This window comes from Bubalus bubalis, chromosome 17, assembly GCF_019923935.1.
Source record: "Bubalus bubalis isolate 160015118507 breed Murrah chromosome 17, NDDB_SH_1, whole genome shotgun sequence".
In the NCBI taxonomy this organism is placed as follows: Eukaryota; Metazoa; Chordata; class Mammalia; order Artiodactyla; family Bovidae; genus Bubalus; species Bubalus bubalis.
Genome location: NC_059173.1, coordinates 4,733,266 through 4,750,017, shown reverse-complemented (window position 1 = coordinate 4,750,017; position 16,752 = coordinate 4,733,266). Strand labels below are relative to the sequence as shown.

The window sequence follows — 16,752 nt, the reverse complement described above, 5'->3', positions numbered from 1 at the left end:
ACTCTTGAGAGTCCCTTGGACTGCAAGGAGATCACTTTCACTTTTCACTTTCATCCAACTTTAAGTCCATCTTAAAGGAAATCAGTCCTAAATATTCATTGGAAGGACTGATGCTGCAGCTGAAACTCCAATACTTTGGCCACCTGATGTGAAGAACTGATTCATTTGAAAAGACACTGATGCTGGGAAAAACTGAAGGCAGAAGAGGACGACAGAGGATGAGATGGCTGGATGGCAACACCGACTCAATGGACATGAGTTTGAGTAAACTCTGCAAGTTGGCGACAGACAGGGAAGGTTGCAAAGAGTCAGACACAACTGAGCAACTGAACTGAATTGAATTTTTTAAAATAAGAGTTGAGTTGGACCTATTCTATGTAGCCCAATTGGCTTCCTTGGTGGCTCAGCTGGTAAAGAATCTGCCTGCAATGTGGGAGACCTGGGTTTGATCCCTGGATTGGGAAGATCCCCTGGAGAAGGAACCAGCTACCCACTCCAGTATTCTGGCCTGGAGAATTCCATACAGTCCATGGGGTCACAAAGAGTCAGACACAACTGAGCAACTTTCACTTATGTACCCCAAAAATAGTAGGTTGCTTCAGTCTAGTCCCACTCTTTGAGTTCCCATGGCAGCAGGGACAAAAACCCCAGGCATAAAGCCTGGCGTAAACAAAAAGAAAAGGGAAATGAGTGGATCAACAAGAGCAGGTCTGTCAGCAGAATAGCAAGAAATAAATGGGGAAATGTGACCACTGAAAGCACTGGAGAGTAATGAGAAGCAGGTGGATCCTGGAGGAAGAAAGTTGTGAAATGAGTTTCCATTTTCAGGGTGCAGAGATGAAGTGCTGATTGCAGGTGAGCAGGACAAGAGTGCTGTCTCTCTGGCCTGTGGAATTAGACTACTGAAGCACAAAAAAGTCATAGTCTTTAGCCAAGGAAGAAGGGGATCTCAGAAGGAAAAGAGGCAGAAAAGGGATACACAAATTCTGCCTTCCAACATCTCTGAATAACCCTTGGGTTAACATGTATGAAGCAAATTCAAAGCAATTCAACTAAAGACAATATCTGTATTGAAGCTAAAGCTTCAATTCAAGAAATAAAGTATGTAGTTGGATGGAGGAGCCTAGTGGGCTGCAGTCCATGGGGTCGCTAAGAGTCGGACATGACTGAGCAACTTCACTTTCACTTTTCACTTTCATGCATTGGAGAAGGAAATGGCAACCCACTCCAGTGTTCTTGCCTGGAGAATCCCAGGGACGGGGGAGCCTGGTGGGCTGCCATCTATGGGGTCACACAGAGTCGGACACGACTGAAGTGACTTAGCAGTAGCAGCAGTTTTATTCTAACCAAGAAAATTACTAGCCAAACAACATCATCAACAACCACTGAAAACAATGGCAAACTTACAAGAAAAAAAAATCAACTCAAAAAGATTTCAAATAAACCAATAAATAGCAGGAAAAGAGTAACAGAGACAAAAACAGAAGACAGTAATAAAATGGTAGGTAAAGGCAAAATCAATAGCGTTGATGATCACATTAAATGTTATTGGACAAAGATCCACTTAAGAGACAAAGACTACCAAAACTGACTTAAAAAGCAAGACACAATTATATGCTATTCAAAAGAGATGAAGTTTAAGTGTAAAAGCCCAGAAAGATTGAAAATTTATAAATAGAAAAATATACATGAAGCAAAAAGTAAGCAGAAGACAGCTATATTAATATCAAACAAAATAGATTTTAGGACCAAAATTAGTATACCAGAAATAAAGAAAAACCTTGCATAATAATAAAAGGATCAATTCCTCAAGAAGACGTAATATTAATAAAAGTATTTATATTAATAACAGAGCTTCAAAACATATGAAGCAAAATTTGAAAATACTAAAGAGGAAAATCCCCAATTCCAAAATCTTAATTGGAGATTTTAACTTTATTCCAACAATTGATGGAATAACTAGACCTAAATAAGTCAGCAAAGAGAAAGAAGATATGAACAACACTATCAAAGGCAACCCACTCCAGTATTCTTGCCTGGAGAATCCCATGGAGGGAGGAGCCTGGTAGCCTACTGTCCATGGGGTCGCAAAGAGTCGGACACGACTGAGCGACTTCACTTCACTTCACATCAACTACCTTGACCTAGTTGATATCCATAGAGCTATACCTCACTACTGAAAAATACTCATTCTTTTCAACTGCTCACAGTAGGTTCACCAAGATAAATCATATGCTGGCCATGAAACAAGCCTCAGTAAACTGAAAAGCAATAATATCATTCCAAGTATGTCCTTTAATAACAATGGAAATAGATTAGATATCAATAATAAGATAACTTTAAAAAACCCAAATATTAGGAACTTAAGTACAAACTTCATTAAATAACTCATGGATCAAAGAAGTAACCATAAGGAGGATTAGAAAACATTCTTAACATTATCATTATAATGAAAACATGTCAAAATTTGTGGGATACAGCAAAAGCAGTGATTGGAGAGAACAATTTAGGTTTAAATTATTATATTAAAAAAGAAGAAAGATTTATGATTCATAGCCTAGGTCTTCCCTGGAGTGCAGTGGGACACTGCACCTTCAGTGCAGGGGACACAGGTTCCATCCCTGGTCTGGGAAGACTCCACATATTACCGAGCAACTAAGCCCGTGTACCACAACTACTGAGCCCATGCTCTAGGGCCCTCCTGCCACAACTACAGAAGTCTGCACACCTTTAAGCTCACACACCTCAGCTACTGAGCCTGTGTGCTACAACTACTGAAGCCCACGTGCCTAGAGCCTGTGCTCCACAACAAGAGAAACCACCACAATGAGGCCTGTGCACCACAACTAGAGAGTAGCCCCCACTTGCCCCAACTAGAGAAAAGCCCGAGCCCGGGCAAAGCAACACACACCCAGCACAGCCAAAAAGAAATACAGAAGAAATTTTTAAATAAAATCAATGGCCTAACCTCCCATTTTAGGAAATGAAAAAGACAGCAAATTAAATGAAAAATACTTAGAAAGAAGGAAATAATAAAGAGCAGAAATTGATGAAAGAGAAAATGTACAATACTGAAAATCAATAAACCTAATAACTGATTGAACAGAAAGATGAACAAAATTGGTAAGTATCTAGACAGACTAATGAAACAAAAGAGAAGATACAAATTAACAATAGTAGGAATGAAAGAAAGGACACCATTATAGATCCTACAGAAATGAAAACAATAATAAAAGAATGTTATTAACAATTCCATGCTGATCAATTTGCAACCTGGATTAAATGTAAAAAGTAACTGAAAGAAACAAAATACCAAAACTAATCCAAGAAGAATTAGAAAATTTAAATGGCCTCATATCAAAGAAATTTAATCCATAATTAAAACCTTCCCACAAAGAAAAGTCACGGTAAAGATGGTCATTTCTACCAGACTCTAGAATAGACTGGTGAATTCTATCAAATACTTAAGGACAAAACATGCCTTTTTCTAGAAAACACAGGAAGAGCAAACACTTCAAAACTCATCATATGAGGCCAATATCATTCTGATACCAAAACCAGCAAAGATATCACGAGAAAAGAAAACACAAATCAATATTCCTCATAAACACAGATGCAAAAATCCTTGACAAAATTATATCAAGTTGCACCTAACAATATATAAAAATGGTATATATAATGACAAAGTGGTATTTATCCCATGACTGCAAGGCTGACTTAACATTCCAAAGTAAGTGAGAAAAAATATCATTTCAACAGATGAAGAAAACATGTGACAAAATTCAACACTCAATCATAATAGAATTGAATGGAATATCCTCCACCTGATTAAGGGCATCATCATCAACAATACAAAGCTCAAGTGATCTTTTGCACTAAGATCAGGAATGAGCAGAGGAAGTTTGCTCTCATCTTTTCTATTCATAATTGTACTGGATATCCTAACAGGTATAATGGAGCAAGAAAAAGAAATAAAAGGCAAAGGCCAAAAAAAAAAGGAAGAAGCAAAATTGTCATTACCTGCAGACAATAAGATCATGCACAGAGAAAATCCAAAAAGCCCTGCTGCTGCTGCTGCTGCTAAGTCACCCAGTCGTGTCCAACTCTGTGCGACCCCATAGACTGAAGCCCACCAGGCTCCTCCATCCCTGGGATTTTCCAGGCAAGAGTACTGGAGTGGGGTGCCATTGCCTTCTCCACCAAAAATCCCTACTAGAACTTAAAAGAAAATTCAACAGGGTCACACAACACACTTTTTCCTATACACTAGCAATTAAAAATTGCTAAATGAAAAATTTTAAATACATTTGTAATAGTATCAAAAAACAAAATACTTAGAAATAAATTTAATAAAAGATGTGAAAGACCCAAACACTGAAAGTGACAGAAAGTTGCAAAGGGAAATAAAATAAAAACTAAATAAACAGAGAGAGATTATACCATATTCATGGACTGGAACGTTAAGACAGCAATTCTCTCCAAATTACTCTAAGAATTCAAAGCAATCCCATTAGTTTCCTAGATTTTTTTAAGAAATTGATGTTGATTCTACACTTGAATAAAAATGCAAAGACAGAGAATAGCAAAAACCTAGAAAAAGAATAAAGTTAGAAGATTCACAGTATCTGATGTCAAGACTTACAAAACTATAGTAATCAAAACAATATGATTTTGATAAGGATAAATAATAAACTAATAGAACAAAACAGTACAGTAATATCCTCACACTTTTACAATCAAATGGTCTGTGAAAAAGGTACTAAAGATAATTCAATGGTGAAAGCATAGTCTTTTCAACAAATGTGCCTGGAACATAGTTATCTATATGGAAAATAAATAAATAAACCTTGATCCTTACCTCATTCAGTCCCTAAAATTAACTTGAACTGAATCACAGACCTAAAGGTAAAACTACAAAAATTCTAGAGGAAAAGAAAAACTTTACAACTTTCAGTAAGACAAATATTTATTAAACAAGACACAGAAAGAATGAATATATACACAGACAACAGCTAAGAGGCAGTTGGAGATAAAGGTATCATAATGGGATTGGGCTTGTTTTCTGGGGGGCTCTCATAGTGTTTTCGTCCATACTTCTTTTGAAGCCCATATCACACCAACATATTTCTTTCAGACAAAATAAATGAGAATAAAAACTCTCCATCCAATCTCTGGACTCCTTGGATCTTAACATAAACTAACTTTTACAGAGAGAGAAAGAGAAATTGGAAGGTATGTTTTACCACATCAAAGTAGACAACAATGACAGTTGGAGAAAGATTTCAGAATGGATTATAATGAAAAAGCCCATCAAAAAAGTCAAAAAGAAAAGGAATTGATAAAAATTTACCAGACATATCTTTACAAGGGAATAGAAATAAATCTTCTTTTATATAATGAGTATATTCCTAGAAAAGTATAAAAGCAAGTTTTTATCAAAGGAAACTTTTATGCAGTAGAAATTTCTTAAGTTAATTTTATTATGAATCATATTATATAGAAAGACCCTTTCATGACTTCAGTAACAAACCCTAATTTATATTTTACATGATTCTAAATCTTGTTGCTTAAAGCCAAATATGGAGTTTAAATATTAATGAAAATTGTAAATATACAATAAACTTATTTATCATAAGGGAAAAAAAATCAGAGACTAAACTTGAGAGAAATTATCTTAAAAGTTGATCTCTCATCTATAATCATAAAAGTGCACCTTCCAGCCATTTTCTGTGCAAAAATCATAAGAAGTGGACATGAGAAAGTGGAAATGACATAGAAAAAGGGAAAAGAAAAAAGTTTGAAGCTATTCATAAATAATAAGAACACAAAATAAGTAGACCTCAATAAAGAAGGAATGAAGACACTTGATCTGAAATTTAAGTGCTCTATATTTATTGGGCTCATTGTATCATCACAGGCTTTAAAAAAGAAAGAAAGAAAGAAAAAGAGAGGATACAGACCAAGGTTTGCTAGAATAACTTACTAATTTGAACATTCAATAAAAATGCACAATCACAGCTGTTATACACAAAACACCAAGTATGTACAAGTAACAAATTATCTCTAACTCTTAAATAACCTTACAAGATAGGTATTATCATTCCATTTATCTTAACCCCAGAGATGTTAAGAGACTTATCTAAAGCCATATTGTCATTAATAGAAGTGAAGGAATTTGAACCTAAGTCTGTCCTTTGAAAACAGCAATCTAACTCCCAGTGTCATGTAACATTTTTTTAAAAAACAGATCTTGTTTCATTTACAGTAATTATAGTTGTAAAAGAAATCCTTTAGGGAATTACAGAATCCTAAACAACTTACAAGGTAGCAGCATTACTACAAATTCCACTGACTAAAGCCAAAAATACCTATACCAGAATTAAAGTAGAAAACAACATGACTGTGACATATCACTAATAAGACAGTAAGAATCATTTTTAAATTTCTGGGAAACTTTCACTAACATTTGTTAGTCCAACAGAAAGCCAAAAATAGAATGAAATGGGTTTGTAGTTCAATTTAAAAAAAATCTCAAACACTTTGATCACATCTTAAGAAAGCATTTCTAAAACTGGGTGTTAGAAGGTGAACAGGCACAATGAAAATAAAGTATATACCAAATAAAGATAACAACTCAACCCTTAAACTATTCAAGGGAATATAGATAATTATACTGATTTATTAGGAAAACAAAGCTTCTCTGATCAACTACCATTCTGAAAACAAGCAGTTGTTGATAGAGAATAAAATTATTTTAAATTGAAGAAACACAATCATAATACTCCATCTGAAATATCAGTGCAAAAAGAGATATCCAAAACCTAGATAAATAACTAGAATGCATACTATCAAGAAGCTAAGTTGGAGTAAAAAAAAAAGTGTATCTCAAACACAAAGGAAAAGAATTAGACATGGAAAGCATACTTCCAAGGTATAAAAAAGGAAGGCATTCACTAGTGTACCAGCTCAATGAAGCCAATTCCACATCTTGCTGAAGTACAGACTATTAAAATATTAATAACTGTACTCAATCAATAAAATGTTACATTAAAATAAGAAAGCACAAAAAGTTCTGAGAAAGTAAAGGAAATTTCTACCTTTGGCCACTTGGGATTGAGAAGTCGAGCTTTGATTGCATCATCCAGTGCCTTGTCATACTGCTGGATTTTCATATAGGCTGCAGATCTATTGCTGTATAAGATACAGTTCTGAGGGTCAACAGCCAGGGCTTCATTGTAGAGAACAATAGCTGTGTGGAAATCTCCATTATGACAGGCCTGATTACTCTGACGAACTTTCTCAACAAATTCAGCTTTGCTCAGCACTGGTCCATCAGGACTTCTCCGGCCAATAGTCTTAGCACCAAAGAGAGGAATCTACAAACAAAGAAACTTTGTGAGATAAAGTTCAGTTAATCCAGAGAGGTTCCTTGTTGAAATTTCAAAAAAATATGAACATTCTTCATAGTCCGCTTTATATTACAGTTAACTTTTATGCCCAGAAAGACAACACACTTTCCAAGCAGCAGCAAACCTAGTACCTTAAATACATATGTATATGTGTATGTGTTCTCATATATACACATAGTTACAAAAATACATATTTATATATGCATATATTTTTTGTTTGAGAGAATGAATAAATGAATAAATGCAAAAAATAATCAGGCTTTTCCTTGGCAATTTAAAGTTATACTAAGAAAAAAACAAAATGCAAACCAATGCAGACAATACGATCTCAATTATGTTAAGATGGCTGCATTTAGGAAATTAACAAAAGGAACAAAATCAAAATATCAACTATGCTAAGATATCTTTGGATACAAGATTATGAGTTATTTTCTTAAAATTTTCTTTTACCCCAATGTGATGCAGTAAGCACATGTAAGTCTTAAATTTAAAAAAATAATAACCTTTTAAAAGATAAATTTTCATGTACCAAGGAATCTTTTAAGACTGGCAAATTTGGTAACTATAATTTGCCTACCACCATGGAATTTCAAAGACAAACATCAGTTTTTGGAGATCATCAAAAAGAAAAAAAAATCTGCTGTAAATTGTATCTTGGCAATTTAAGCCCTGTCTCTGACGTTGATTTTTCCAAATCACTAAGTTTTCTATGACTTTATAGCAATGACCTTAAAACAAAAAGGAATAAATGAGTCAAATGTTATTCATTTTTAAAAAAGGAAAATTAGAAACTGCATTAGAATCCCAAGCATAGATGCTTAAGACGGCAGTATCAAGACAAACAGTTTGCAATTTCAAGTAGGCTTGCTCTAAGTGAAATTAAAACAAAAAATTTAATTTCTTTCCTCACGTCTTCCTTTAAGACTCAGTCCAGTCTCTCCATTCAGAAGTGGACAGATCTAATAGGTAACAGATAACAACAGGTACAAAAGTAACAGACTCCTCACAGAGGTAGTTGCATTAGAAAAGAACAGACTCCACAGAGAGGAGGAAGAAGACAAACCCAATCTCCCACAGAGGCAATCAGATTTTTTCCTCTACTCATAGGGACATCATATCCTAGCTTTCTAGGACAATTTAAAATTTCCTAGAAATTTCAAATATCAGCACCCAAATTACGTCCCTCAAATTCCTCGTACTAATATAGAAGTAGCCAATAATGTATACTCTGGTTAGGGTTCTGTTTCTGTTTTTTTAATGATGATCATGAAACATATTGCTTGAAAGTGAATGGACTATGGAACATTGAGCAAATGACCAGGATTTTCCTGAAGAGTCTTGATTAATTTTTTAATGATTTCAGCCACACCAAATTAATGGATTAATATAAGACATTTAACAATGTATTGCTATTGCTAAGTCACTTCAGTCGTGTCCGACTTCTCCTTCTCCAATGCATGAAAGTGAAAAGTGAAAGTGAAGTTGCTCAGTCATGTCCAACCCTCAGCGACCCCATGGACTGCAGCCTTCCAGGCTCCTCCATCCATGGGATTTTCCAGGCAAGAGTAATGGAGTTGGGTGCCATTGCCTTCTCCTTAACAATGTATAAGACATTTCATTTTGGGAAACAGTCATCATCATGACTCTACTTAACAGCAGTGCTATCCATAAATTATACAACAAATTTGACATTTGAAAATTCAGGGCTACAACATAAAAAGAGCAGTAACAGTAACAGAAGTAAAATTCATTAGGTTCATATGTGGTCTAAAAGTGAAAAAGACATAATCCTACTATTACAGCATTCCTTGCTTCTCAGGGTAATTTGGTTCCACTTCAAAATAGATAAGAATCAAATTAAGAAAAGAGTCTGCATTCTATTATCTCCATATACAGTAATACAAAGTAACATTTCCAAAACATGTTCCAAGGAACCCCTAGGTCCTCAGGAGACTGGGATGAACAAAGTTAAATTAAGTTTCTTCTTTAGTGGAAGACACTTCAACAGTCCATGGAGTCCTCCAGGCCAGAACACTGGAGTGGGTAGCCTTTCCCTTCTCCAGGGGATCTTTCCAACCCAGAGATCAAACCCAGGTCTCCCGCATTGCAGATGAATTCTTTACCAACTGAGCCACAAGGGAAGCCCAAGAATACTGAAGTAGGTAGCCTGTCCCTTCTCCAGCAGATCTTCCCGACCCAGGAATGAAACTGGGGTCTTCTGCATTGCAGGCAGATTCTTGACCACCTGAGCTATCAGGGAAGCCTGCTAAGAGTTATTTCACACATTGTAAATCTGATAGAGGAGATAGCTACTATACATAATAAGATCAAAGTATCTTTTCAGTGGAGTACCTAGCTGGACGAGAAAATGCTCAAACACTGATGTAAACTATTAATGCCTCTGAGAGCAAAGAAAAACATCATGAAACAGTTAGTGCTAGTGCAGAAAGATTATAAATACTAGGGAACTCCAACACCATCATCACCACCAAATGCCCACAAATGTAAGAGAAAAACACACTCTAGTAAGTGTCCACAGAAGCGTCTAATTTGTCAAAATATGCCTGAGTCTACTCAGCTGGTTACAATGTGGTCCTTAGGATGCTAAGAAATGGCAATTTTTGTGTATGATTTTTTAAAAGAGATATAATTTCCCTTGTCCTTTTCTATCTTCTCTGCAATTGATAAATTTGGCAATACAGAGAGATTTTTTAAAAAGGTTTGCATGTATTTCTCAGATTATATAGTACCTGGAATAAATGGCCATATTAAATTCATAGACTACTACGGTGAATATACAGTACTACTCAAGAAGACCAAAAAAAACCAAAGTTTTGAAATACCACTTAATTCTTCTGATATTCTTTCCTCACATATTTCACATAGGTATAGTTTATGATAACATTGCTGTAAAGAGCAATATTGCATAGGAACTTGGAATGTCAGGTCCATGAATCAAGGCAAATTGGAAGTGGTCAAACAAGAGATGGCAAGAGTGAATGTCGACATTCTAGGAATCAGCACACTGAAATGGACTGGAATGGGTGAATTTAACTCAGATGAACGTTATATCTACTACTGCGGGCAGGAATCCCTCAGAAGAAATGGAATAGCCATCATGGTCAACAAACGAGTCTGAAATGCAGTACTTGGATGCAATCTCAAAAACGACAGAATGATCTCTGTTCGTTTCCAAGGCAAACCATTCAATATCACAGTAATCCAAGTCTATGCCCCAACCAGTAACACTGAAGAAGCTGAAGTTGAACGGTTCTGTGAAGACCTACAAGACCTTTTAGAACTAACACCCAAAAAAGATGTCCTTTTCATTATAGGGGACTGGAATGCAAAAGTAGGAAGTCAAGAAACACCTGGAGTAACAGGCAAATCTGGCCTTGGAAAACGGAATGAAGCAGGGCAAAGACTAATAGAGTTTTGCCAAGAAAATGCACTGGTCATAACAAACATCCTTTTCCAACAACACAAGAGAAGACTCTATACATGGACATCACCAGATGGTCAACACCGAAATCAGATTGATTATATTCTTTGCAGCCAAAGATGGAGAAGCTCTATACAGTCAGCAAAAACAAGACCAGGAGCTGACTGTGGCTCAGATCATGAACTCCTTATTGCCAAATTCAGACTGAAATTGAAGAAAGTAGGGAAAACCACTAGACCACTCAGGTATGACCTAAATCAAATCCCTTATGATTATACAGTGGAAGTGAGAAATAGATTTAAGGGCCTAAATCTGATAGATAGTGCATGATGAACTATGGAATGAGGTTTGTGACATTGTACAGGAGACAGGGATCAAGACCATCCCCATAGAAAAGAAATGCAAAAAAGCAAAATGGCTGTCTGGGGAGGCCTTACAAATAGCTGTGAAAAGAAGAGAAGCCAAAAGCAAAGGAGAAAAGGAAAGATATACGCATCTGAATGCAGAGTTCCAAAGAATAGCAAGAAGAGATAAGAAAGCCTTCTCCAGCAATCAATGCAAAGAAATAGAGGGAAACAACAGAATGGGAAAGACTAGGGATCTCTTCAAGAAAATCAGAGATACCAAAGGAACATTTCATGCAAAGATGAGCTCGATAAAGGACAAAAATGGTATGGACCTAACAGAAGCAGAAGATATTAAGAAGAGATGGCAAGAATACACAGAAGAACTGTACAAAACAGATCTTCACGACCCAGATAATCACGATGGTATGATCAATGACCTAGAGCCAGACATCCTGGAATGTGAAGTCAAGTGGGCCTTAGAAAGCATCACTACGAACAAAGCTAGTGGAGGTGATGGAATTCCAGTTGAACTATTCCAAATCCTGAAAGATGATGCTGTGAAAGTGCTGCACTCCATATGCCAGGAAATTTGGAAAACTCAGCAGTGGCCACAGGACTGGAAAAGGTCAGTTTTCATTCTAATCCCAAAGAAAGGAAATGCCAAAGAATGCTCAAACTACTGCACAATTGCACTCATCTCACACGCTAGTAAAGTAATGCTCAAAATTCTCCAAGCCAGGCTTCAGCAATATGTGAACCGTGAACTTCCAGATGTTCAAGCTGGTTTTAGAAAAGGCAGAGGAAACAGAGATCAAATTGCCAACATCCTCTGGATCATCGAAAAAGCAAGAGAGTTCCAGAAAAACATGTATTTCTGCTTTATTGACTACGCCAAAGCCTTTGACTGTGTGGATCACAATAAACTGTGGAAAATTCTGAAAGAGATGGGAATACCAGACCACCTGATCTGCCTCTTGAGAAATCTGTATGCAGGTCAGGAAGCAACAGTTAGAACTGGACATGGAACAACAGACTGGTTCCAAAAAGGAAAAGGAGTTCATCAAGGCTGTATATTGTCACCCTGTTTATTTAACTTATATGCAGAGTACATCATGAGAAACGCTGGACTGGAAGAAACACAAACTGGAATCAAGATTGCCGGGAGAAATATCAATAACCTCAGATATGCAGATGACACCACCCTTATGGCAGAAAGTGAAGAGGAACTCAAAAGCCTCTTGATGAAAGTCAAAGTGGAGAGTGAAAAGGTTGGCTTCAAGCTCAACATTCAGAAAACGAAGATCATGGCATCTGGTCCCATCACTTCATGGGAAATAGATGGGGAAACAGTGGAAACAGTGTCAGACTTTATTTTTCTGGGCTCCAGGGTCACTGCAGATGGTGACTGCAGCCATGAAATTAAAAGACGCTTTTAAACGACGCTTACTCCTTGGAAGGAAAGTTATGACCAACCTAGATAGCATATTCAAAAGCAGAGACATTACTTTGCCAACAAAGGTCCATCTAGTCAAGGCTATAGTTTTTCCTGTGGTCATGTATGGATGTGAGAGTTGGACTGTGAAGAAGGCTGAGCGCCAAAGAATTGATGCTTTTGAACTGTGGAGTTGGAGAAGACTCTTGAGAGTCCCTTGGACTGCAAGGAGATCCAACCAGTCCATTCTAAAGGAGATCAGCCCTGGGATTTCTTTGGAAGGAATGATGCTAAAGCTGAAACTCCAGTACTTTGGCTACTTCATGCGAAGAGTTGACTGACTGGAAAAGACTCTGATGCTGGGAGGGATTGGGGGCAGGAGGAGAACAGGACGACAGAGGATGAGATGGCTGGATGGCATCACTGACCCGATGGACGTGAGTCTCAGTGAACTCCGGGAGTTGGTGATGGACAGGGAGGCCTGGCGTGCTGCGATTCATGGGGTTGCAAAGAGTCGGACACGACTGAGCGACTGATCTGATCTGATAGTTTATGAATTTCAACATCCATTAACATTGTTGATGTTTTCTTCTGACCCTCTGACAGACTCATCTTAAAAGGACAGAAATGTCAATAACATATGGACCAAATTGACTCAGACCTATTCAGCCACAATTACTTAACATAGCTCCAGTCCTGTTATAAATTTTGACTATTCAAATGATATAAAAAATGCTTATCATTTTTAAATATCTGCATGGAAAAATTATTTTTAAAAAAGTAAAAGGTGAGTCACAAGTAAGTTAAAAAGAAAAGCTATTTGTAATACATGATAAAAAGCTAATTTGCTTACTATATAGTGAAAGAAAAGTAACAGTCGCTCAGTCATGTCTGACTCTTTGCAACCCCATGGACTAGTCCATGGAATTCTCCAGGCCAGAATACTGGAGTGGGTAGCCTTTCCCTTCTCCAAGGGATCTTCCCAACCCAGGGATCAAACCCAGGTCTTCCACATTGCAAGCAGATTCTTTACCAGCTGAGCCACAAGGGAAGCCCTTACTATATAAAAATCTACAAATAAATTAGAAAAAAAAAAAATCCAGTGGAAAAAGCAAAGAATATGCACAGGCAGATCAAGAGAAAGGAAATTCATATGGCTTTTAATCATATGTTTTAATGTGTGGCTTCAATTATTTTAAAAGAAAATCAAACCATGAAATATCACTTTTCACCTCTCCTACTAATGGGGGAAAAAAATACATTTTAATGGTAAGAGGATAAAGAAAAAGTCCCACCCATACATTGTTGGTGGAAGTGCAAGCTGGTGTAATCACAGAACAATTTAGGAATATCTAAAAAAAAAAAATGTAAAAGATATACACCCTTCAAATTCTAGAAGTTTTTCCTACTTCTAGTAAATTAGACTTCAGATACATTAACCTATGAAACAAAGCTATATATACCAGGATATTCATAATAGCATCATTTGTATGAGCAGAGCTCTCAGGTGAACAGGTGCATTGTCAATGAGCAGTACTATTTTGAAAGGAATCTTCTTTTCTGAGCAATAGATTTCAACAGTGGGCTTAAAACAGTCAGTAAACCATGCTGTCAACAGATGTACTGTCATCCAGGTAGACAGATTTAGCATAATTCCTAAGTACCCTAGGATCTCTTGAATAGTAAATAGCATTGGCTTCAACTTAAAGTGACTAGCTGCATTAGTCCTTAATAAGAGTCAGCCTGTCCTTTGAAGCTTCAAAGTCAGGCACTGACTTCTCTTCTGTAGCTATGAAAGTCCTCGATGGCATCTTCTTCCAACAGAAGGCTACACGGAAAATCTGTTGTCTAGTGTAGCCATCTTCATTAATTACCTTAGTGAGGTCTTCTGGTTAACTGGCTTCTATGTCAGCACTTGCTGTCTCATATTCCACTTTCCTGTTATGGAAACAGCTTCTTTCCTTAAACCTCATAAACCAATCTCTACTAACTTCAGTTTTTTCCTCTGCAGCTTCCTCGCCTCTCAGCCTTCACAGAAGTAAAAAGAATTAGGGCCTTACTGCGGATTAGGCTTTGGCTTAAAGGAATGTTGTAGCTGGTTTGATCTATCTAGACCCCTACAACTTCCTCCATGTCAGTAATGAGGCTGTTTCACTTCCTTATCCTTGTGTGTTCATTACAGTAGCACTTTTCTCCGCCACAGGTTTAATAAGTTTACCCCTTCAGTGCCTACGTGCAGTGCTCAATATTCGTTTGAAATACCAGACAGACTTAGCAGTGGCCAACAATAAAGTTTAGACCTCCAAAGTTTAAACGCTCAGGTCCTCTGAGCATTCTGTGTTACACTTGTCCAAAACTGGTGACTCTTTATAGTTGAAGAGCTTTAAATGTACCAGTGAAAAAAGTTTTCTCCCCTTCAAGGGGAAGAAAGAAAATCACTCCTCAAAACCCAGCAGATCTGTCTGTAGGGGCTTTCCTCCTGCCCCCTCTCTTCAGGCTTGTTTTTTGCAGCGGAACAAGAGACCAAAATCTAACTTGAGCTACAAGAAACAAGACAGTGATAGCTATAAAGGGAGTGACAGAAGCAGCAGATTCTCCTTTACCTCCCGCATCCAATATATATTCCTCACAGAAAAACAAAAATAACAGGTCCACAAAAGACAACAGCTAGAATTATAAAAAATCCATTCATCCAATGATGGAGCAGTGTTAGTCACTCAGCCGTTGTCTGACTCTTTGTGACTCCATGGACTGCAGACCGCCAGGCTCCTCTGTCCATGGGATTCTCAAGCAAGAATTCTGAAGTGGGTAGCCATTTCCTTCTCCAGGGGATCTTTCTGACCCAGAGACCACCTACATTGGAGTCAGGACACATACAACATTTACCAATTAAGTCTGGCATCTTATATGGGTGCAATTCATTGTGCCCCAAAACAACCACAATACTAGCATCACAGAAAACCATAACAAATAAAATAAAAGTTTTTTGAAATATCGTGGGGATTACCAAAATGTGACATAGAGATATGAAGTGAGCAAACACTACTAGGGGGAAAAAAATGCCACCAATAAACTTGCTCAAAGCAAAGTTGCCACAAACCTTCCATTTGTAAAAAAAAGAAAAAAAAAAAAATGCAGCATCTGCAAAGTGCAATAAAGCGAAGCACAGTAAAATGAGGCATGCCAATATTTTAGCTTGCTCCTTGGAAGAAAAGCTATGACCAACCTAGACAGCATATTAAAAAGCAGAGACATTACTTTGCCGAAAAAGGTCAAAGCTATGGTTTTTCCAGTAGTCATGTACGGATGTATGGACTATAAAGCTGAGCGCCAAAGAATTGATGCTTTTGAACCTTGGTGTTGGAGAAGACTCTTGAGAGTCCCTTGGACTGCAAGGAGATCCAACCAGTCCATTCTAAAGGAGATCAGTCCTGGTGTTCTTTGGAAGGACTGATGTTGAAGCTGAAACTCCAATACTTTGGCCACCTGATGCGAAGAGCTGACTCATTGGAAAAGACCCTGATGCTGGGAAAGATTGAAGGCAGGAGGAGAAGGGGATGACAAGAGAATGAGATGGTTGGACGGCATTACCAACACTATGGACATGAGTTTGGGTAAGCTCTGGGAGTTGATGATGGACAGGGAGGCCTGGCATGCTGTAATCCATGGGGTCGCAAAGTCAGACATGACTGAGCAACTGAACTGAATATTTTAGCCAATGACAAAACTGCCAATATTTATATTAAAAGTAGATATGCTTTAGATAGCTTATGATTTTGAAATGTGTTGGGAGGAACATGGCTTTCTTACTTTTAGTGTAGATTAAACTTAAAATGGCCCCTATGTTCAGGAATTATTGGATGCAATACTTTTACCTGCCACTTTCAGTTCAGTTCAGTCGCTCAGTCGTGTCCGACTCTTTGCGACCCCATGAATCGCAGCACGCCAGGCCTCCCTGTCCATCACCAACTCCCGGAGTTCACTCAGACTCACGTCCATCGAGTCAGTGATGCCATCTAGCTATTTCATCCTCCATCATCCCCTTTTCCTCCTGCCCCCAATCCCTCCAAGCATCAGAGTCTTTTCCAATGAGTCAACTCTTCGCATGAGGTGGCCAAAGTA

At 37.5% G+C, this 16,752-nt stretch overlaps 1 protein-coding gene across 4 annotated transcripts in view; it reads right to left on the bottom strand.

The window, feature by feature from the left end:
• Positions 1 to 16,752, bottom strand: part of TTC28 (tetratricopeptide repeat domain 28) — a 581,747-nt gene that overhangs the window by 551,458 nt on the left and 13,537 nt on the right. For all 4 annotated transcript variants that reach the window (XM_044930639.2, XM_006054175.4, XM_006054176.4 and 1 more), the window contains exon 2: positions 7,098 to 7,376. In XM_044930639.2, coding sequence (XP_044786574.1) covers positions 7,098 to 7,172 — 75 coding nt within the window. In that variant the 5' untranslated portion in view covers positions 7,173 to 7,376. The remainder of the gene's footprint in view (positions 1 to 7,097; positions 7,377 to 16,752) is intronic.